General features: G+C 43.0%; 1 protein-coding gene across 1 annotated transcript in view; it reads left to right on the top strand.

The window, feature by feature from the left end:
• Nucleotides 1–20,366, top strand: part of LOC124131282 (aminopeptidase Ey-like) — a 41,733-nt gene extending 21,367 nt beyond the window's left edge. Inside the window, exons 8-22 of the mRNA XM_046494453.2 lie at nucleotides 1,558–1,671; nucleotides 2,248–2,382; nucleotides 3,711–3,776; nucleotides 4,621–4,686; nucleotides 5,778–5,953; nucleotides 7,579–7,685; nucleotides 8,151–8,281; nucleotides 8,495–8,550; nucleotides 9,803–9,950; nucleotides 11,045–11,124; nucleotides 11,494–11,604; nucleotides 13,813–13,980; nucleotides 15,282–15,422; nucleotides 17,030–17,108; nucleotides 18,591–20,366. Coding sequence (XP_046350409.2) covers nucleotides 1,558–1,671; nucleotides 2,248–2,382; nucleotides 3,711–3,776; nucleotides 4,621–4,686; nucleotides 5,778–5,953; nucleotides 7,579–7,685; nucleotides 8,151–8,281; nucleotides 8,495–8,550; nucleotides 9,803–9,950; nucleotides 11,045–11,124; nucleotides 11,494–11,604; nucleotides 13,813–13,980; nucleotides 15,282–15,422; nucleotides 17,030–17,108; nucleotides 18,591–18,740 — 1,728 coding nt within the window. The 3' untranslated portion in view covers nucleotides 18,741–20,366. The remainder of the gene's footprint in view (nucleotides 1–1,557; nucleotides 1,672–2,247; nucleotides 2,383–3,710; nucleotides 3,777–4,620; nucleotides 4,687–5,777; nucleotides 5,954–7,578; nucleotides 7,686–8,150; nucleotides 8,282–8,494; nucleotides 8,551–9,802; nucleotides 9,951–11,044; nucleotides 11,125–11,493; nucleotides 11,605–13,812; nucleotides 13,981–15,281; nucleotides 15,423–17,029; nucleotides 17,109–18,590) is intronic.
• The last annotated feature ends 3,087 nt before the right edge of the window (nucleotides 20,367–23,453 follow it).

Below are 23,453 nucleotides of genomic sequence, written 5' to 3' on the forward strand. Positions count from 1 at the left end.
GTGGAATGTCAGAGTGGTGAAAACAGTGGGTGGGTGAATGTCTGAGTGGAGAAAACAGTGGGTGGGGGAATGTCTGAGTGGAGAAAACGGTGGGTGGGGGAATGTCTGAGTGGTGAAAACAGTGGGTGGGGAATGTCTGAGTGGAGAAAACAGTGGGTGGGGGAATGTCTGAGTGGAGAAAACAGTGGGTAGTGGAATGTCAGAGTGGAGAAAACGGTGGGTGGAGGAATGTCTGAGTGGAGAAAACAGTGGGTAGTGGAATGTCTGAGTGGTAAAAACAGTGGGTAGTGGAATGTCAGAGTGGTGAAAACAGTGGGTAGTGGAATGTCTGAGTGGTGAAAACAGTGGGTAGTGGAATGTCAGAGTGGTGAAAACAGTGGGTAGTGGAATGTCTGAGTGGAGAGATCAGTGGGTAGTGGAATGTCTGAGTGGTGAAAACAGTGGGTGGGGGAATGTCTGAGTGGAGAAAACGGTGGGTGGGGGAATGTCTGAGTGGTGAAAACAGTGGGTGGGGAATGTCTGAGTGGAGAAAACAGTGGGTGGGGGAATGTCTGAGTGGAGAAAACGTCGGGTAGTGGAATGTCAGAGTGGAGAAAACGGTGGGTGGGGGAATGTCTGAGTGGAGAAAACAGTGGGTAGTGGAATGTCTGAGTGGTGAAAACAGTGGGTAGTGGAATGTCAGAGTGGTGAAAACAATGGGTAGTGGAATGTCTGAGTGGAGAAATCAGTGGGTAGTGGAATGTCAGAGTGGTGAAAACAGTGGATGGGTGAATGTCTGAGTGGAGAAAACAGTGGGTGGGGGAATGTCTGAGTGGAGAAAACGGTGGGTGGGGGAATGTCTGAGTGGAGAAAACAGTGGTTAGTGGAATGTCTGAGTGGACAAAACGGTGGGTAGTGGAATGTCTGAGTGGAGAAATCAGTGGGTAGTGGAATGTCAGAGTGGTGAAAACGGTGGGTGGGGGAATGTCTGGGTGGAGAAAACAGTGGGTAGTGGAATGTCCTAGTGGAGAAAACGGTGGGTGGGGGAATGTCTGAGTGGAGAAAACAGTGGGTAGTGGAATGTCTGAGTGGAGAAAACGGTGGTTAGTGGAATGTCTGAGTGGAGAAAACAGTGGGTAGTGGAATGTCGGAGTGGAGAAAACAGTGGGTAGTGGAATGTCAGAGTGGAGAAAACGGTGGGTGTTGGAATGTCTGAGTGGTGAAAACAGTGGGTAGTGGAATGTCAGAGTGGACAAAACAGTGGGTAGTGGAATGTCTGAGTGGAGAAAACAGTGGGTAGTGGAATGTCTGAGTGGAGAAAACAGTGGGTGGTGGAATGTCTGAGTGGTGAAAACGGTGGGTAGTGGAATGTCAGAGTGGAGAAAACATTGGGTGGTGGAATGTCGGAGTGGAAAAAAACAGTGGGTAGGGGAATGTCTGAGTGGAAAAAAACAGTGGGTGGGGGAATGTCTCAGCGGTGAAAACGGTGGGTGATTGAAGGTTTAAAGCACTGGGAGAACCTTCCAGTGGATCAAACAGTGATTGGTTGAAGGTTTCATGTGCTGGAGACTTTTTCAGTGGTTCGGTAACCTAGTATCTCCCAAATGGTGGAACTGGCTGTGGCTGAACGAGGCCTTCGCTTCCTTCTGGGACTACCACATCGTGGGGGAGATCTACCCTACGTGGAGGAAGGTAAGATACGCTTACACGAGCACAGATCACCACCAATATCATCGTCGTCGTCATCGTCGTCGTCGCCATTATAATTAGTAGCAGTATTAGTAAATGTAATAGTAGTAGTGGTGGTGATCGAGGTAGATGTGGCAGCAACAGTAATAGTAGCAGCAGCAACAGTAGAAGTAGTAGTAGTTGTAGTAGTAGTAGCAGTAGTTGTAGTAGTAGTTGCAGCAACAGTAGCATCAGTAGTAGTAGTAGTAGTAGTAGTAGTAATAGTAGTAGTACACACATGGCATGTCATAGCACTGCAGGATAGTGTCTAACCTCTAACCTCATTTTGCAACGTTAATGAATATAAACAAGAAGTTGCCTTCAGGCCAAACTTGAGAAAGTTGTGCTTCACGGTGATACAATCGCCAGCAAATTAAAGTGTTAGACACACGTAGATTAAAACCGCTAGCCCAACAATTATAATGGATGAGTCTAAAATGCTGTTACAGAATGTGTGTTTGTTGATCAGGAATTAAACATTACATTGAGCATGTGTTATTTTATATATATGCTCTTTAATTATGACTATTGGTGTTGCAGCTTGACGTCCACGTATCAGCTAGTGTCCATGGTGCCCTGTCATCGGACAGTCTGAGGACGTCCCACCCTCTCACAGCTGACGTCATGACCCCCGGGGATATCAGCGCAATATTTGATACCATCACCTACACAAAGGTTGGACCATGTTGTGTGTTGTGAGTGGTGCATGTTTGTGTGGTGTGTGTGTGGTGTCTCTGTGTGTGTATGTGGTGTGGGTAAAAGTTTGTGTATGGTGTGTGTGTGTGTGTGTGAGTCAGAGTGTGTGGGTGTGTATGTGTGTCTGGGTATATATGTGTATGTGTGTGTGGTGTGTTTTTGTATGTGGGGTGTCTCTGTGTGTGTATGTGGTGTGGGGTGTATGGTGTGTGTGTGAGTGTGTGGGGTATATATATATATGCGTGTTTGTGTGGTGTGTGTTTGTGTGTGGGGTGTCTCTGTGTGTGTATGTGGTGTGGGGTGTATGTATGTGTATGGCGTGTGTGTGTGAGTGTGAGTGTGTGGGGTATGTGTGTGTGGGGGTATATATACATATATGTGTGTGTGTGTGGTGTGTGTTTGTGTTGGGGGTTTCTCTGTGTGTGTATGTGGTGTGGGGTGTATGGTGTGTGTGTGAGTGAGTGTGTGGGGGTATATATATATATGTGTGTGTGTGTGTGTGTGTTTGTGTGGGGGTGTCTCTGTGTGTGTATGTGGAGTGGGGTGTATGTATGTGTATGGCGTGTGTGTATGTGAGTGTGTGGGGGTATATATATATGTGTGTGTGTGTGTATGTGTGTGTATGAGGGAGGTGGGTACTATTGGTTAGGTTAGCTATTGGTGAAGTCCACTTGTGACGTCTAAGGTGCAGTGGCCCATTTACTTATGGACGAGATACTGCGGCGTGTGTATGTGTGCTGGCTTAGTACTTTTTCATCAGATGAGACAAATCTTTCTCTGAATTTCCTGAATGATATCCTATCCACCGTCAACCCCCGACTGTAAAAGGTCCGTCACTAGTATGTGCTTTGTCACGAGTAAGTGCCATGGAGAGTGACTGTGTCGGTGGGAAGCTGTTACCAAGTGATGAGCATGATCAGAAATGGATGTCTGCTTCCTATTGTTTCTGTGGGACGTTTCAGTGCAGGTGCTCGTATCAAACATGTATTCAATGATTTGATAGGAGCACCGGAGGCCCAGCAGTCTAAGGCAACAAGTTGCGTCCGATGCGCACGCCGGGAACCTTTAATCGCGGGTTCGAATCCCGGTTCGCACCCGACTATGTTTCTAGATTTGTCAGCACCATACCCTTGGGTTTCACTAAAGTGATCTGCATCACTTTGGGCTTTCCTAACACATTAAGCTGACACGCCGTGATATAACTGGAATACTGTTCAAAGCGGTGTTAAACCCAACTCACTCACTCACTCACTCTTGTTTTACTCTGTCTCCATGCACTGAATATGCTGCTTGTTGTGCTGTTGCAGGGTTCTGCTATCATCCGGATGATGCATCTCGCCATGGGCCAGGACATCTTCATCCTTGGTCTTAATGTAGGACACCTTTGTAGTCGGTATTGTGAATGACATTCTGTGCGTAACATAATTATCTTGATAATAACCGCTATATACATATATACATATTATACGTACCCAGGCCAACAAACCTGATCTTGTCCTTTTTGATAAATCAAATGAAATAAGTTATATTATTGGCTTTTTCTGTCCCTTTTGACACCAATATGATTGACAAGATTCAGTAAAAACATGGCAAATATGCAGACCTTGCGTTTGAAATGTCACGGTTGCATCCTAAGTGCCAAGTTGTCCCTCTCCCCGTTGTTCTCGGTGCCTTAGGTTTGGTACCTCCCAATCTGTTGACTGACATTGGGAGAGTATCCGGATCTGCTACCAGGAATACAGCCCTTCTGACAATCTGGGTAATGCAGAAGGCTGCAGTGTTGGGGATTCTTCACATTCTCCGAAAAGTTCTGGCTGGGTTTGTCTAGGCATCGCTTCCTGGGAGAAGTCCCATTCGCTGTCTGGGCTGCGTGTAGAGGGGGCAGGGGCCCTGAGCTGATGATGAGCCTTACCAACCTGACTGTGCCAGAATCACCCAAACCTTCTTTGCTGCATTTTTAGATTTTAATCAGTAAATAATAATAAGTAACACTTCAACAGAGGGGCAACAAAGTGCCAGTTTGTGTTATTCTCTTGTATATTTTCACTAGTTTCTAACACATAATGTTTATCCCCTGGACGTCTCAGTTCTTTGATTACAAAGTCTAAATTTAGACTGAATTGGGTTGGAGATCCTAGAGCACAGCCCCCTATATCTAACTCGGTTATGTTGTAAAGAGGAAGAGCCTGATAAGAAAACTGTTCTTTGTGTTCATAGCGTTATCTGGAAGCAAATAAATTTGGCAACGCAGAACATCAGGATTTATGGGATGCTCTCAGTGCGGTAAGTTATACAGGTTCTTTTCTCATACTATTTCGTGTCATTCTTCTATGGTTGTGTTGTCCCAGTCGTCCGTTACGCTGCAGGTGGCACCGGGCGCCGTGTCGTCTAAGGCGCCGCGATTCTCTGTGCAGAGTTGTGTTCCTTCGGCACGCCAGAAACCTTTGATTGTGGGTTCGAATCCTGGTTCGCCCTGGTTATGTGTCTAGGTCTGTCAGCACCACACCCGTGCTTGTGGGTCTGAGACCTGCATCACTTCGGGCTTTCCTCCCACATTAAGCTGACACGCCGAGATATAACTGGAATACTGTTAAAAGCGGCGTAAAACCCAACTCACTCACTTACTATTACGCTGTCACGGAGTTCCGTCCCTTTGGCTCGCCAGAAATCTTTGATCGTATGTTCGAATACTAGATTCATCCTGATTATGAGATATGTTTGTTTGTTTGTTGTTTAACGCCGCACTCAGCAATATTCAAGTCTATATGACGGCGGTCTGTAAATAATCGAGTCCGGACCAGAAAATCTAGTGATTGACATCATGAGCATCGATCCACGCAATTTAGATACGATGACATGTATCAACCAAGTCAGCGAGCCCGACCACCCAATCCCGTTTTGCGCCTCTTTACGGCAATTTACGGCAAGCATGGGTTGCTGAGGTCCTGTCACCTCCACCCCCGTCCTCTTATCTTTCATCAAAGTGAATGCCGATTAAGAGCAGAATCACTTCGGGCTTTCCTATAGCATCAAGCTGACACCCTATGATATAACTGAAATACTGTCATTTTTCCTGAATCTAACTTCTCACAAGAAGTTATATATAATAACATTAATCAATAATGATGTCAAGCAAACGTCTGATTTTTATGTTAATTTTATGAACGTCAAGATTGCCTGTATCTTAAAGGAGTTATGGCAAAAATGGCCACGAGAGGGGCACGAGTCGCTATTCGGCTTGTCCCGGAATAACACGAGTTGGTCACGAATGGTTATATTGTATGGTCTGAATGTAATAAGAGCAACATAGCGGAATAACTTATACCCGCCCATGTAGTATCTACTTTCATTTCTATGTTGATTGTTCTTATCAGCAAGCCACTGAGAGTAACCTCAACTTGAACATGACCGAGGTCATGGACCCCTGGGTAACGCAGATGAACTATCCTGTGGTCAACGTCGTCGTGACGGCAGGTGCAGTAACATTCACTCAACAACGATTCCTCGTTTCTGGAGCAGAAGATGCCAGTCAAGATGTCGGCACATACGGGTAGGTCTGTAAAAAGAGGCCAGGTAACATGGATATTTGATCGCCGATTGTCATATATGCGAACATAACGTATGAATTTTCAAATCGAACCCTAGAGTTTAACGTAAAACTACGTCTTACTTTGAAATATTTTTCTCCAATAATAAAACCGACAATTTATTGTTATTATCTGAATCCATTGTACGATTCCGACTTTATCATGAGAATGTGTTTATGAATCACTATCACATGGTGATGATGCCAGGTGTTCGCGAAACGTGAGGGTACCCTTCTCCATTGGTGCCACCCGTCGCAAACACATGCAAAGACAAGTCAAGTGTTCACCTGAAAAAACAACAAAAAACACGGGAACATATGGTACAAGTCAAACTTAGGCATTGCATCGGCCATCATTTTGTCACTGACACAATTTGGAAATATCCTACACATACCATAGCACGTTTTAAACGTTATATTGAAGCCTTTAATCTGTAACTCTTAACAAACGTAAGCAGGATTCGTTTGACGCTCGTTGAAATGTTCCCACAAAGAACATACTCGATTGTTCCTCTAAAGAACAATGCAATAAACAAACTGTCAAGTTGTGGCATTGTGGCATCTGAGTCAGCGTCAGTAACAACGTACCATTTAAGTGACTTCAGAGCATTAAAGATATAGTAAGCATTATTTATGCTTAATTATAGCTAAAATGGATAGAATTATCATAAAAACGCCCGCATGTTATCAGAAATGAGCGGGCCACTGTAACTTGATAATGCCCTCATATTACTTGACCACGGGCCATTATCACGCCCGTTGTTAGGTGACGTAGTAGGATAGGGATAGGTGACGTAACGTTCAATAGTGACGTCATCTGGGTTGCTCTATGGCGTTTCCATATTTGTAAAAGGGGGTCAGTGACATTCATGTTGATTGCAGTAAATGTTTCAAAATCGACATTGTTGTTTCTTTTTATTTGATGACAAATTCCATCCATTTTAGCTATAATAACGGTAACGCTATTTTTCAGGGCATTATCATTTGCAGAAGACCTCGGGCTTCTGCAAATGATAATGCCCTGAAAAATAGCGTTACCCTTATAGTATGATACAGATTAATACATACAATATCGCTCTCGTATATTTTCATTTCAAATATTTCAACAATAAAGTAGAAGCCTCTGCTTCTGTGATCAAATGTTGGTGTGATAATCTGAAATACGGCGTGTCAGCTTAGTGTGATAAAGGTCTCAGACGTTAACTAGTTTCGTGACAAGCGTTTAATTTGGTTATTGTGTTGACCAACCAAGAATCATAGTCAGGGCGAATCTGGGATTCGAACCCGCCACGCTAGGATTCTGGCACGCCTAGGGGACGGAACTCTACACGGCCCTTAAGACGACTTGGCCACCTGTGCTCCTAGGACATATTGCAACAAGAAACCTGACTATCCATACTGACTTGACACCAATGACGTTGTCGGCATTATTGTCATACTCAATAAAGTGTGTGAAATGTATTGATAACTTAATTTAAAATATGTTCAGGTGGGCTTAAGAAGTGCCTTAGATGAGAAAAGGACGTGGCATGGTATAGTTTTTTAGCTATAACTTATATAACATACAAAACATACAAGTTTTGTTACAGCTACAAGTGGACGATTCCTGTCACGTTCACCGTCAGCTACAACGTTAACTTCACCGAAGAATACGCATATGACAACATCCACTACATGAAAGTTAACGAAGACTCAAGTTAGTATATAAACATAGCGGGGACATGTGTTTCATGCAGGATTAAGTGTTGAAGATATAACTTGGCAGGCAAAAGAAAGTATTTACTTAAAAACGGATTGGTCAAATAATTACAACCTTATAAATCCGTTACTAGGATGAAAACAGTCGCGAAACACTGCAAACTTAAGGCAGACACAACTACGATACCCTGTTTAAAATACACCCCAATCGAATAATATTTCTTGTTTGTTTCATTTTTGTCCAAACATGGGTGTATAGTGTCTGTTGGCCGGCAGTTTGGTATTGAAGACCTAAAGTATGGGTTAGCCATTTGTTTTAAGAGGACGACCTACGTGCATAAGTCTCGGCGACTAATGTCAAGAATTGTAGTAGCCATTAAGTATTTGCTCACGTGTTCTATATATTCTACCCGGGATTTCCGGTGTGTTGTGGGCATATGAAGATATCTATGGGTTGTTCCAGTGGAGCTGCCTGTCAATGTCTCGACTGGTGGCTGGATCATTGTCAACATTCAGCAGTGCGGCTTCTACCGCGTCAACTACGACGCGACGACGTGGAATAACATCATAGCCTTCTTAAGTAGCGACCACGAGGTGAACACAAGCAACTTGATCCTAAATGTGTCCCGAGTAGCTCCATTTAAGTATTGAATACTTGACCGCAGTCCTGTCGAAATTTTAATACTTGAAGGCGGCATGTCTGCTAAACTTCATATCATATCTGCTCTACTGCTGTAAAGGTTTTACTTCTACGCGTTAAAATGAAGCGTGTCTTTCAAATCTCACTCTTGTTTATTATTATTCTAGAAAATACATCCGATAAATCGCGCGCAGATCATTAACGATGCATGGAACCTGGCAAAGTGAGTATTATCGTCCAATGGCCATGCTAGCACTCATATTGAGACCGACAACACTTGAGAAATTGTCATGCTAACACTAATAGTGAGACCGACAACACTTGATATATTGTCATGCTAACTCTAATAGTGAGACTGACAACACTTGATATATTGTCATGCTAACTCTAATAGTGAGACCGACAACACTTGATATATTGTCATGCTAACTCTAATAGTGAGACCGACAACACTTGATATATCGTCATGCTAACACTAAGACTGTGACTGACAACACTTGAGATATTGTCATGCTAACACTAGTACTGTGACTGACAACACTTGAGATATCGTCATGCTAACACTAAGACTGTGACTGACAACACTTGAGATATTGTCATGCTAACACTAAGACTGTGACTGACAACACTTGAGATATTGTCATGCTAACACTAAGACTGTGACTGACAACACTTGAGATATTGTCATGCTAACACTAGTACTGTGACTGACAACACTTGAGATATTGTCATGCTAACTCTAATAGTGAGACTGACAACACTTGAACTATTGTCATGCTAACTCTAATAGTGAGACTGACAACACTTGAGATATTGTCATGCTAACTCTAATAGTGAGACTGACAACACTTGAGATATTGTCATGCTAACTCTAATAGTGAGACTGACAACACTTGAGATATTGTCATGCTAACTCTAATAGTGAGACTGAGAACACTTGAGATATTGTCATTCTAACTCTAATAGTGAGACTGACAACGCTTGAGATATTGTCATGCTAACTCTAATAGTGAGACTGACAACACTTGAAATATTGTCATGCTAACTCTAATAGTGAGACTGACAACACGTGAGATATTGTCATGCTACCACTAATACTGTGACTGACAACACTTGAGATACCGTCATGCTAACACTAATACTGTGACTGACAACACTTGAGATATTGTCATGCTACCACTAATACTGTGACTGACAACACTTGAGATATTGTCATGCTAACACTAATACTGTGACTGACAACACTTGAGATACCGTCATGCTAACACTAATACTGTGACTGACAACACTTGAGATATTGTCATGCTAACACTAATACTGTGACTGACAACACTTGAGATATTGTCATGCTTATACAAATACTGTGACTGACAACACTTGAGATACCGTCATGCTAACACTAATACTGTGACTGACAACACTTGAGATATTGTCATGCTAACACCTACACTAGAGCAGAATACATTTTGTTTCAGGGCAGGCCTGCTAGATCAGTCTGTTGCCCTGAAGACAGTCAATCACCTCAGCAGGGATCTGGATTACGCCCCTTGGCGAGCCTTTATCCGGGAACTTGGCTACGTACAAAATATGTTGGAGCGGACTTCACTGTTTGGACTGTTTGAGGTATAGGCTTACTGAATAGACTTTCAAGATGAATGCAATAAGTTTAGCTTCACTCCTTAACACAGTCTACACGTAACCTTTGATAACAAATATATATTGATTGTGAAGTGTAGGTTGACATTCACATTATATAGATACAGTAAACTACGGTTATAACGAACTCAAAGGGACTACTGATTTTAGTTCGCTATAACCGTAATTCGTTATAAGCATATATACAGTATAACTACAGCTAATAGTCGGGACTAGAAAGTTAGTTCGTTACATCCGTTAGTTCGTTATAAGCGTGTTCGTTATAACCGTAGTTTACTTTAATAAATAATTCACTTTATAATGCGCCATTCCACTCAAGTGAAAGCTCAAGGTGCTACATTGATATTCCCTTGGGCATTGGGTCAGTGTGGACTCGAATTTCATTATCGGCTCCCTGGGGAGTATACAACCCGAGCTACCGGTGAGATACCAGACAGTTAACAGTCACATTACCATCTCATCCTACCGGGTACCCATTCACTGCTGGGTGAACAGAGGCATATTTCAAACAAAGTCACTTGCCTAAGGAGACAACACACGTGGTACATGTGCTTCAGTGTGGGGCAGGAGCGAAGCCCTGGAAACTGTCAGGAGCTACCGACGTTGTGTGTGTGCGTATGTGTGTGCGTATGTGTGTGCGTGCGTGCGTGCATGTGTGTGTGTGTGCGCGCGTGTGTGTGCGTGCATGCGCGAGCACATAAGTTATAGAGGTTACTAGTTTCTTGTCAAAACAATATTTTTTTATATTGTTGCCTGTCTATGGTTGATCAATTCATAAGAGGGCCCAGAGTAAAAATGACAACTTTGACAGATTACAACATAAAATTCTACTTGACAGAGATAGTCAAAAGTAATGTTTATTATGTATTTTGATAGTGATCTTCATGAACCTACCCTGTAAACCAAATTATCCTCGAGGAAGACTGAAAGAAGTTCCGACATAAACGTGTATTTCACTCGAATGAAATAGCATGTAATTTCACTCCAGTGAGATATATTTTGATTTATCTTTTGATTACTTCATCACTTAATACTTAATACATTTATAATCTATATTACAGGAATTCATGAAAAATACAGTTGCCACTCCGTATTCTTTACTTGGAACCAATATTACAGAGGCGATGCCCCCAGTAGACAAGTAAGTGTCCTTATCGTGATGTGGTTGAAGATCTTTAACGGGGGATGTCAAACGCTCATTCCATGAAAGTATGTTTATTTTATTTGTTGATTAACGCTGCACTCGGCAACATTACAGGCATACGACGGCGGCCTGTAAATAATCGAGTCTGGACCACACAGTCCAGTGATTGACATCATCAGCATCGATTTAGTCAAGTCAGTGAGCCTGACAACCAAATCCCGTTAGTCGCCTCTTACATCAAGCATTGGTTGCTGAAGACTAATACTGACCCATATCGTCATGGGGGCAATACAGCTATATAAACTAGGCCCTGTTTATTATTAGATTAAGTACCCTGGATAATCGAGGATGGACTCTGTGTTGCAGGATTGAAATTGCTCAGATAGTGTCTTTGGCCTGTGACTATGACTACCAAGAGTGCGTGGACACGGCTGTGAGGTCTCTGGACGAGTGGATGGCCGACCAGTCCGTGAACAGGTAGGTGTATCAAGGCTGAACAACGAACGCCAAGTGAATGAGGGGGTATCGCCGATTTGAACATTAATAGAGCTTTTCACTGAATGTATTTCTGGACAGTAAATGTCATATAGTAGGAATAAGTTCCGTATCAATACGATATTTATTATATGGAAACACACGAGGGTAAACTCGCAAATGTTTTCGCACAATATAATATAATAAACTCACGACCAAAAGAAATGTTACTATAGTTTTAATCACTCTAGTTTATGACCAGAAAAGATAGATATTTGACGTAAAATGTATTGAAAAGATCAAAATTTCAACGAAATCAGCAATTAAAATGACAGTCATACAGCTTCCGATATTGCCATGACAGTTGCCCGTATTGAAGTGGGTAAGCAAAAACAAGCTTTTTAATCGTAATGGACAAAGGGCACGCACATCTAAACATCGCTCAAGATCACGTTCACATCAATATCGTGTATGAACACCCCCTGCTACAAGACATGCAAAACCTCTCCAGCGCGCAGAAAACGTCAGTCATTAGATGACGTCACGCGGGAGACGTCGCCATTCTTCTTGGAGGGCCTGGGTCAGTTCCTGTCGGTTGGCTGGAGGATGCGGTCGCTGTCGAACACGACGATGCATGACATCGCAGAGGTGGGGGAAATGTCTGAGGAGCGTGAAGTCCACGGCAATACTTTCACGTTGTGCAAGGAATTTATGTAGGAAGTTTCGAGCTGTATGGGGTCTGGCGTTGTCATGCTGATAAAGGACACCACGTGACAGCTGTTTTAGAAATGGTATCATAATCCATGTAACGGTGTGCTGTCACATTTCTGTGAACGATGACCAGTGGTGTTCTCTCCTGCCCACAAAATCCTCCACACACCATAACACCCTCTCCACCATACGGCCCGACCTCATAAACACAACTTGCCGGAGTTCGTTCTCCCGTCGGCGGTAACCACGTCTTCCACAAGATCTGAACAGACAGAACCGGCTTCAAAGTGGTAAGGTTTCTTTTGGCCGTCAGTGTATGATGCAATTTTATAGCAGATCTAGGTAAAAACGATGTGATAGCTTCGCAGTGCCTGAATGGTTGTCTCACAAACGTTCACACGTCAACATCGTGTTTGAAAACACTAAGTATTTGGCTAAAATATCGGTGAAAATATTGAGCGATTCTATTCTCTCCAATTGTTTGTCAAATTTCACAAACTATATATAGTTTGCAAACTGTTTGCGCAATGTCCACACACACAAATTTATGTTGGCAAACCTGAGTATCTCCTTTGAAGGCATCTTCAGCAAAGCGTTCGCTCGTCACGCCGAAGACCCGGGTTCGAATCCCGACATGGGTACAACGTGTGAAGCCCATTTCTGGTGTCCCCCGCCGTGATATTGCTGGAATATTGCTAAAACCGGCGTAAAACCAAACTCACTCACTCACTCATCTTCAGGACATGTGGTACTGGGGACCTGTTCTGAGCCGGTCTCCCCACGGGTCCCATGTTAAATGGTCATCATGCGTTACACGGTACCCTTGTTGCGGCCGAGTGTTGTCGTTGACGTCGCACCGTTGTCAATGTTGATGCCAATCATGATAATGTTCTCGGAGGCATCTCCTTATATAACCGCCTTCGTGGTCTAGAGGTAGAGCGTCCGCCTGGAGAGCGAAAGGTCCGGGGTTCGAACCCCGGCCGCGTCATACTAAAATACGTTAAAAGATGGAACCCGTCTGGCGCTCGGCATTAAAAGGCTAACAGAAGTCAGCTCGGAGTCAGAATACTGTGTCTGAGGGGGGTATTCATGTTAAACTGCGGCATGGTATCTCAGTGGGCTAGCACTATTAATCGGCATCAGTCCGGACTAGTACAATCAGCCAGACACACACACGTGCATGCACGTCACAGTATAAGTGCAATAATCTTCGACGTGACGTTAAACCCCATTTCAACTCACCACAATCTCCTTACATACACACCATTTGGATTTAGGGGACTTTTGATGCACTTACAATGTTGGTTGGTTCGCAATATTCCAGCTACATGACGGCGTTCTGTAAATAATCGAGTCTGGTCCAGACAATCCAGTGATTGATATCATGAGTATCGCTCACACAATGATGCTGAACGCCATGCAAATAGGATTCCGATGTATAACCCTGTATATTGTTTTGTACATTCTGACATGTAATTCTGACATTCTGGTATTTTGCAGCATATATCCGGACCTGCGCAGTACGTTCTACTGCACAGCAGTTAGACACGGAGATCTGGCACACTGGGACTTTGTCTATGAGAGATATCACACGGAGCAGACCAGCTCGGAGAAGACAAGTCTGAGACAGGCTCTGTCCTGCACCAGAGAACCCTGGCTACTGCAGAGGTGGGCGTGTCACTATTATACACATTACTAATGAGCTACTAACATCGAAAATGAAGAGTTGTGTCCCCTAGGCGTGTCAGAAACCTATGATCGTGGGTTCGAATCTAATATTTGCCCTGATAGTGTTTCTAGGTTTATCAGCACCATACTCGTGCTCAGAACATCACCTCCGGCTCTCGTCCCACATCAAGGTAATAGTCCCTGATAGAACTGAAATATTGTTCAAAGCGGCGTAAAACCACATTCACTCATTACACGAGCGAGTATGGTTTTGCGCATATTTTTACCATAATCCAGCAATATCACGGCGGGGAATACCAGAAATGGGATTCACACATTGTACCCATGTGGGAATTGAACCCTGGTCTTCGCGTGACGAGCGAACGCTTTAACCACTAGGCTATGACACCGCCCGTACTCATTACAATCGAAATATAACCGTTAAAGTGTAGGTATGTCACTAGGGTAGCCTAGTGGTTAAAGCGTTTGCTCGTCTCGCCGAAGACCCGGGTTCGATTCTCGACATGGGTGCAACGTGTGAAGCCCATTTTTTTGTCCGCCGCAGTGATATTGATGAAAAATTGCTAAAAGCGGCGTAAAACCATACTCACTCACTCAGTCTATCTTTCGGATTCCATAATTCAATGGACATTTGTTATGGGAGAATCGATATACCAGGAGTATTGGTTCTTGTGGAAGAAAATACCCGGGATGAGGATTGTATTTCCGTCTCGCGGAATATCGTGTATATACCTGCCGTAAAACACCTACCAAAATACACAGCATTTGTTTGTTTGCTGTTTAACGCCGCACTCAGCTATATTTCAGATATATGACCGCGGTCTGTAAATAATCGAGACTGGACCAGCCAATCCAGTGACTGACATCATGAGCATCGATCCACGCAATTGTCATACGATGACATGCATCAACCAAGTCAGCAAGCCTTGACCACCCGATCCCGTTAGTCGCCTGTTAAGACAAGCACAGTCGCCTATTCCGACAAGCATGGGTTGCTTAAGATCTATTCTACTACGGGTCTTCACGGGTCAAAAAAAAAAAGCAGTGACACGTACCACTGTATTAATTAATTGGCTATATGTTTACCCTGCTAACGAAATTATAACCATTGAAAATAAATATATCATATGATTTATTTATTTTATAAAAAAACCAAAACATATAAAATCAATACAAAAAAAACAACAACTTAAAAAAACACACCAACAGCTATTACTAAATGTTCTTTTCAGCTCAACCTGAATAACACAATTTATAAAAAATAATTCTATGCTTCCCAGGTTGCTGGACATGTCGGTGAACGCAAGCGAGGTTCGACCCCAGGACGCTCGGACTACCATCACCTATGTGGCAAACAGCCGGTGGGGACGGGACCTGGCATGGAACTTCGTCACTCACAACTATGCACATCTTAGCGACGTGTAAGTCTGCATCGTGTATGTCACGCAGCGTCGAGAAAATACATGTTGACCAGGTTTACCAATAGCTTCGTAAGCTTTTTTTTTTTTTTTTTTTTTTTTTGTTGTTGTTTAACGGCGCACTCAGCAATATTCCAGCTTTCTGACGGCGGTCTGTAAATAATCGAGTCTGGACCAGACGATGCAGTGATTGATATCATGAGCATCGATCCATGCAATTTGGACACGCTGACATGCATCAACCAAGTCAGCGAGCCTGACCACCCGATCCCGTTAGTCGCCCCTTACGACAAGCATGGATTGCTGAAGACTTTTTCTAACCTGGATCTTCACGGGCTAATTTAGTTTTGTGTGGTTTGTTTAAGATACTGAGACGTGGTTCGTTAGTTGTTATATTTCCCAATAATCTTTGATATGTGGCATGTAACGTTATAGAATATTTGTAAATGTTTGTCCATTTTTCCCATGTTAATATATTTATTTCAATTCCTCTGAGGGAAGGGAAGTTATAGTGAACTAAATCCGCTCATGTTCGGTTCATAGTGATTATTTATGGACCCGTGAAGATTCGGGGTAGAATAGGCCTTCATGATCAACAACCCATGCTTGCCAGAAAAGGTGACTATGCTTGTCGTAAGAGGCGACTAACGGGATCGGGTGGTCAGGCTCGCTGACTTGGTTGTTGCATGTCATCGTATCTCAATTGTGTAGATCGATGCTTATGATGTCAATCACTGGATTGTCTAGTCCAGACTCGAGTATTAACAGACAGTCGTCATATAGTTGGAATATTGCTGAGTGTGGCGTTACACAGCAAACAAACAAACAAACAAATAATGTTATTTATGACTATCTGCCGTAAGTTAGCAAAACTGCAACAACTATCAATAATGGGTGATATTATTCACTTTATTACATTCCGAGACAGAATATTGTTTTTTCACTGATTGAAGACATGCGGGCTTTTGCGTCGACTACTTGATATTTTCACGTCACATTTTTGTCAGGACATCCAGTGTTTTGTTTTAGAAAATCCTGACACAAAATTATTATGTACCCGTAACATCAAACGATTAGTCCCCAGCTTCAATTCTGTTCGGCGCACAAAATGGACCCATCATACATTTTCATCATTTATAGCAGTCATGCCAATACGCATCCGTTTTAGACCTGTCCCTAGCAATATTGCATTCAACCTTAACAATGTCCATTTCGAGGTTTAAAGTGAGAGAGTTAAATACACTGCCAGGCAAAAGAAAGTATACACCTATGTATGTTGGTGGCTAAACAAGAAACAGACCAGAAATGGTCATTCGATGGTGATGTATTTGATAAGGCTATCATAGCTGTGGCGTGGACCTTAGGTTTGCAGTATAGGAACGTTTTGATAACGTTTGTAATTGTTTGGTCAAGTCCAAATTTCAAGTGTATACTTTCTTTTGCCCTACAGTTTACGTGGCATTGTCAATATCTCAGTCATTTAGCATGTATATTTTCTATTCATGATGCCTATCCTGCAAACGTGATAAAATAACGTTTCCGTACTATTTTACTGATATATTCGTTGCATTTTCCTGTCTGTTAAATATATAACGTGAATTATGTTACAGAATAAAGTCCGTTTCTGGAATGTCGAGCCTCATCCCCGATATCACCGTCAAATTCAACACCGAACAGGAATACAAAAAGGTATAGCTATGGTTTTGTTTTAATCATCTTATAAATCATTGAGGTTTCGTTGCAAAAGCTATGTCGAGAGAACAAGATGTTTAAGAACTGCCAGCAATGGGTAGTGGGCGGTGACAGTAGCAGTTAAACTGGTGACTATACATTTTCCGCGTAAAACTACAATCAAATAAGTTACATTCCCTATAATATGTTTCAATTGACGGCGTTTGGGTAATATACACTTCCCTTCCCAATGTATCTGAAGTCTGTGAAGAGCAGTGTTTTATCGCACAGCATTATTGTAAGCAAGGATGTAAAAAAGGCATGCGCAAGTTGCGCAAATACTGTAGTAAGACATCATTGTAAGGTTGGGGAAAGGGAGCATTCGTGACCAACTCGTGTTATCCCGGGACAAGCCGAATAGCGACTCGTGCCCCTCTCGTGGCCATTTTTGCGACCGGGTTCCGTCTTAACGCAAACGGGCAGACGTGAAACAATTGTCAACTCATTGCGTAATGGTTCACAAATATTTTCCCATATATCATACATATTTCAGATGCAATTTAAAGCACAGCTTGACATGCGGAATTATACAGTATGATTGAGCACATTTAACTGTGTCTTGGGTATATTTTTAGATGTAAGACATATGTAAAATCAAAAATTATTTCTGAGGGATTCTTTGACGAAGAACTTGAAATCATACGCGCAGACTGATTGGTTTGTCGTATTTTCGCACATAACATTCATGGAAAAGGGGACGAGTCTTCTTGCAGGTTACGGAAAGGGGCGAGTGGTGACTAATGGGAAAGGGAGTTCCACTGTTCTGGGACCACACAATTAGTTCTACAAAGTTGCGTCCCTTTGTTGAGCAAGGTTCGCACTGAATATAAAGCACCAGAGAGGGTTTCACAATGTGGCCATTTCACTTCGGACTTCCCTCCCACATCACTCCGTCTAATAACTGTTGCGCTTACTCCCACTCACTCAGTCATCAGTATATGGGTACCTTGTGAGCACTCTCATCGGAGCGGGTGGGGTGGTAGTGGTGGGGGTGGTGGGATGGGGTGGGGTGGGGTGGTGGGGATGGGGGATGGTCGGTTAGCCTAGTGGTTTAAGTGTCACGAAACCAAGACACATGTTTAGATTCCCCAAATAGGACAATGTGTGAAGGCTATTTCTGGTGTCCTTGATATTGCTGGAATATTGCTCAAAGTGGCATAAAAGCCAACTCACTCGCTCACTGATCAGATGGTCGTATAGTGTGTCATCGTATTCCGATGGCGTGGAACGGTGCTTGCAATATCAGTCACAAGTTTGTCTGGTCAAGACGCAATTATTTATGAGGCCAGCTCACTCACTCACTCACTCACTCACTCACTCACTCACTCACTCACTCACCCACCCAGCCACTCACTCACTCACTCACTCACTCACCCACCCACCCATCCACCCTCTCACTCACTCACTCACTCACTCACTCACTCACTCACTCACTTCCAGGTTCAGGACTTCATGGACAGTGGTGAGGACGTATCTGGGGCCGCCTCAGCGTTTACTCAGGTTTTGGACAGAACCAGGACCAACATTGACTGGCTGAGGAAGAACTATGATATCTTCCAGGACTGGCTGCAGACTGCGCCAAGAAACTAGAACACTCTGACTCAAACGTTGTGTAGATATATATTGAAGGCTATTATCACGGATCAACATTGACAGGCCGAGGACCAACTACGAGATCTTCAAGAACTGGATCCAAAGCCAGACACTGAACTAATGCTTTCTGAATCCAACTCATCCTCAACCATCCAGGGTATTATGATAAATACACTGGAGCCATTCGCCACCACAGCATCCCATTGAATTCAGTACGAATGACACGACGTTCCAAATTAATCGCTCTTTCATGATTGTGTCAATGTTGATGTTGATGTATAAGGGGATGCACTTCATTTTTGATAATGATTGATGAAGTAGAGATGTCGTTCAGGTAGAGATTGTTTTTATATAGATACAGTAAACGACGGTTATAACGAACTCAAAGGGACTAATATCATTTGTTCGTTATATCCATAGTTCGTTATAAGCGTTTCAACTTAAAGTTATCGCAAATGGCCTGGACCAAAAACAATAGTTCGTTATATCCGTCACTTCGTTATAAGCGTGTTCGTTATAAAGGTAGTTTACTGTATACATACATTCGAGTATACAGAATATACATGGTGTTCTTTAATACATAGCTGCAACGGTTCGATTCACCTTTGTGCTTGAGCAGTACCAGGGCCTAATGTCCGGACTCTGTTTTCGAGCTCTTTAGCTTTTTCTCTATCGATCCATAGTTGGTTGGTTGGTTTGTTGTTTACGCCGCACTCAGCAATATTCCAGCTATATGACGGCGGTCTGTAATTAATCGAATCTGGAACAGACAATCCAGTGATTAATATCATGATCATCGATCCACGTAATTGGAATCGATGACATGCATCAACCAAGTCAGCGAGTCTGACCACCCGATCCCGTTAGTCGCCTCTTACAACAAGCATAGTCGCCTCTTATCGCAAGCATGGGTTGCTGAAGACCTATTCTACCCCGGGTCTTCACGGGTGTACTCCATGGGGGTAATATTTATGTACTGATGGTGGTAATCCACAACTCTGATTTCATGGGCAACACAACATAGATCTTAACAGTCAGTCTTAAAAATTAGTACATTAAAAATAGAAACAAGCGGCGAATTTACCAGTATTCGACTTCATATGCGTGTGGTCGCCTTCACAACCATCTTATTCCACAAAACCTTCCATGTCGTAGTATTCAGGAAATCATCCACTCAAGATATAAATATGTTATAACAGTGTCTTGATTCAGTTATATACATCGAGGACTCGCTCGGACGATGCAGTGATTTTGAATTTAGATGTATGCCCAACTTTGATTGGTTGTTTCACGCTCATGCGCTGGAGAAATTATGTGACCCAGTTCTATGAGTGAGTGAGTTTGGTTTTACGCCGCTTTTAGCAATATTCCAGCAATATCACGGCGGGGGAGACCAGAAATGGGCTTCACACATTGTACCCATGTCGGGAATCGAACCCAGGTCTTCGGCGTGACGAGCGAACGCTTTAACTACTAGGCTACCCGACCGCCCCTCTATGAGAGATGGAGCCTCCGGATGAAGCGGTGAATGCGTTTAGCATGTTATAACATAATAGAATTGGGATATATAATTCACTTGATAGACTTGCTTCAGGCGCTTTTGAATAAAGAGAGAAGAAACTAGTTCCAGGAGTCTCGTTTGTATACAATTAGTTGATTTGAATATGATATGGAATCGTGGATGTTGTAAACTTAGGCAAACATATTTCAAATAGCAACCACAGCACACATCTTTTTACCAATATTGTTTACAATATCTGTACCTATTACTACCTAAATAAGGAAGCTACCAGAATTCCAAAACGGATCGTCACGGATTCATGGGCAAGGCAATTGGTAGATGATTATATTAACAAGATGAAGAAAACAAGAACTAGTGTAAATATAGTCAATGCTAAACGACGATGTCACTACAGCTGAAACAAGTTTAAAATGTTCTAGTGAGTGAGTGAATTGAGTTTCACGCTGCTTTCAATAGTATGTCAGCTATATCACAGCGTGTCCGCTTGATGTTGAAGGAAGGCCTTTAGGAGAGCGGGTCTTAGACGTTTAGTTGGTTGGTTTGTTGTTTCACGCCGCACTCAGCAATATTCCAGCTATATGACGGCGGTCTGTAAATAATCGTGTCTGGACCAGACAATCCAGTGATTAATATCATGAGCAATTGGGATGGATGACATGCATCAACCAAGTCAGCGAGCCTGACCACTCGATCCCGTTAGTCTTCTTTTACGACAAGCATAGTCGTCTTTTACGGAAAGCGTAGGTTGCTGAAGACCTATTCTTCCCAGGAATCTTCACGGGTATCTTAGACGTTAACTAATGAGGTGAAAGCCTTGAGTGAGTGAGTGAGTGAGTTGGGTTTAACGCCGCTTTAAACAGTATTCCAGTTATATCGCGGCGTGTCAGCTTAATGTGGGAGGAAAGCCCGAAGTGATGCAGGTCTTAGACGTTTACCAGTTTGGTGAAACCCACGAGCACGGGTATGGTGCTGACAAACCTAGAAACATAATCGGGGCGAACCGGGATTCGAACCCATAATCATAGGTTTCTTGCGTGCCCGAAAGCCTTGAGAATGGGCATGGTGCTGACAAACCTGGAAACATAATTGATGGTATAGCAAAGTGCAATTTCACAAACTGGGCGTAATTGAATTGATGTGAACAAGTTTTTCTAACGTAGCTGTACCCCGAATTCAGGTTGAGATATTGCAAGTCACGCAGCAAGGCCACTAGAGTGATGACTTCACAAAAAAGTCGATATCGGGTCAACTTGACTTATAGTAGATATCGGGTGACTTTGACGTATAGTTGATATCGGGTGACCTTTACGAGGAGTCAGTAAAGTTTGTTAATTTGCACTGAACATCTATCAGCTATATGACGGCGGCCTGCAACTAATCTGTGCTAGACAATCTGGTGATTAATATTTTAAGATTGGTTGGTCGGTTGGTTTGTTGTTTAACGCCGCACTCAGCAATATTCCAGCTACGTGACGGCGGTCTGTAAATAATCGAGTCTGTACCAGACAATCCAGTGATTGATATCATGAGCATCGATCCACGCAATTGGGATCGATGAAATGTATCAACCAAGTCAGCGAGCCTGACCACCCGATCCCGTTAGTCGCCTTTTACGACAAACATAGTCACCTTTTACGGCAAGCATGGTTTGTTGAAAAGCTATTCTACCCCGGAATCTTCACGGGTCAATATTTTAAGATAAGATAGATTAGATAATGCTTCATTACCCGTTAGGGAATTTTTATACATCAGATTGATACACATTCATGAACAAATAACTTGAAAAGAACAAGAACATGTTATTCGTACCCAAGAGCACGGTACATTCACCCTGCACTATCAAAAGAACCCACCCACTCATCCGATGGTAGATGAGCAGATGGTGGAAACACGAAAACTTTCATACACCCGAAACACAAGTGTCAATACTTGTGGTGTCAATGTGGACAAGTGACAGAGTTCAAATGTGCTTCTGTTCACCGAACAGGGAATGGGTACCCGATATTTGAGGTGGATGTAAAAACCCTCTAGCGTCAGTGGGCAGCTTGGGTTGTATACTTTCCAGGGAGTTGAGAATGGTAATGGCTGGAATGCATACGATTGGGGAACAATACAACCACATTTGAGAAGATACTAGTATAGAAGTGCAGTATATAAGTGTAAAACAAAACTAAGTGAGTGAGTGAGTTTGATTTTACGCCGCTTCCAGAAATATCACGGCGGGGGACGCCAGACTTTTGCTTCACACGGTGTACCCATGTCGGGAATCGAACCCGGGTCGTCGGCGGGACGAGCGAACGCATTAACCACTAAGCTATCTGACCTTCCCTATAATAACTGAGAGGGGGTAACCAAGAAACCAAGTAAAGCACGGAAGAGGAGGAATTTAAAATCGGATGATATGCAATAAAAAAACAGGTTACAGGAATAAAAAAATATTTAAAAATTTGGAACAAGTACCCGATCCCCCCCGGATGGTAAAAGAACAAAACAAGGAAATAAACCAGAGATATGTTTGTTTGTTGTTTAACGCCGCACTCAGCAATATTCCAGCTATATCACGGCGGTCTGTAAATAATCGAGTCTGGACCAGACGATCCAGTGATTTACATCATGAGCCTCGATCCACGCAACTGAGATGCGATGACATGCATCACACCAAGTCAGCCAGCCTGACCACCCGATCCCGTCAGGAGCATCTTACGATAAACATAGTCGCCTGTTACGGCAAGCATGGGTTGCTGAAGACCTGTTCTAACAAGGACCTCACGGGTCATATACACAGTGAGAATGATCATCTAAATGCTACCAGCTTAGTAAGCAACCTGGTTATAGAGCTCACCTATAAGAACTGACATGATGAGATATATTGCCTCCTGAATTTATGATTTTCTTGAGTTTTGTTCTTTAGGGGGTCCACACTAGCACGCAATACGGAAGATTAAAACAAAGTTTATAACACAATGACATAACAGAACAGTGAACATTGATTGTTTTCAGTTTTCGACGTGATTTTGCACTTCTAAAGCTTACACATTAAAATGTCAGTCACACCTCGTATATGTGTACTTCGTTACAAGCACAAAGCACGTGACAAAGCACGTGACAAAGTACGTGATCTAGACTATCATTTGTCGGGTAACTTTAGTGGAAGTCTCGGTGGCTGAGTGGGTTAGAACGCTGACTTT

The sequence above is a fragment of the Haliotis rufescens genome, unplaced genomic scaffold (genome assembly GCF_023055435.1).
Source record: "Haliotis rufescens isolate VD_foot unplaced genomic scaffold, xgHalRufe1.0.p SCAF_14, whole genome shotgun sequence".
Lineage (NCBI taxonomy): Eukaryota > Metazoa > Mollusca > Gastropoda > Lepetellida > Haliotidae > Haliotis > Haliotis rufescens.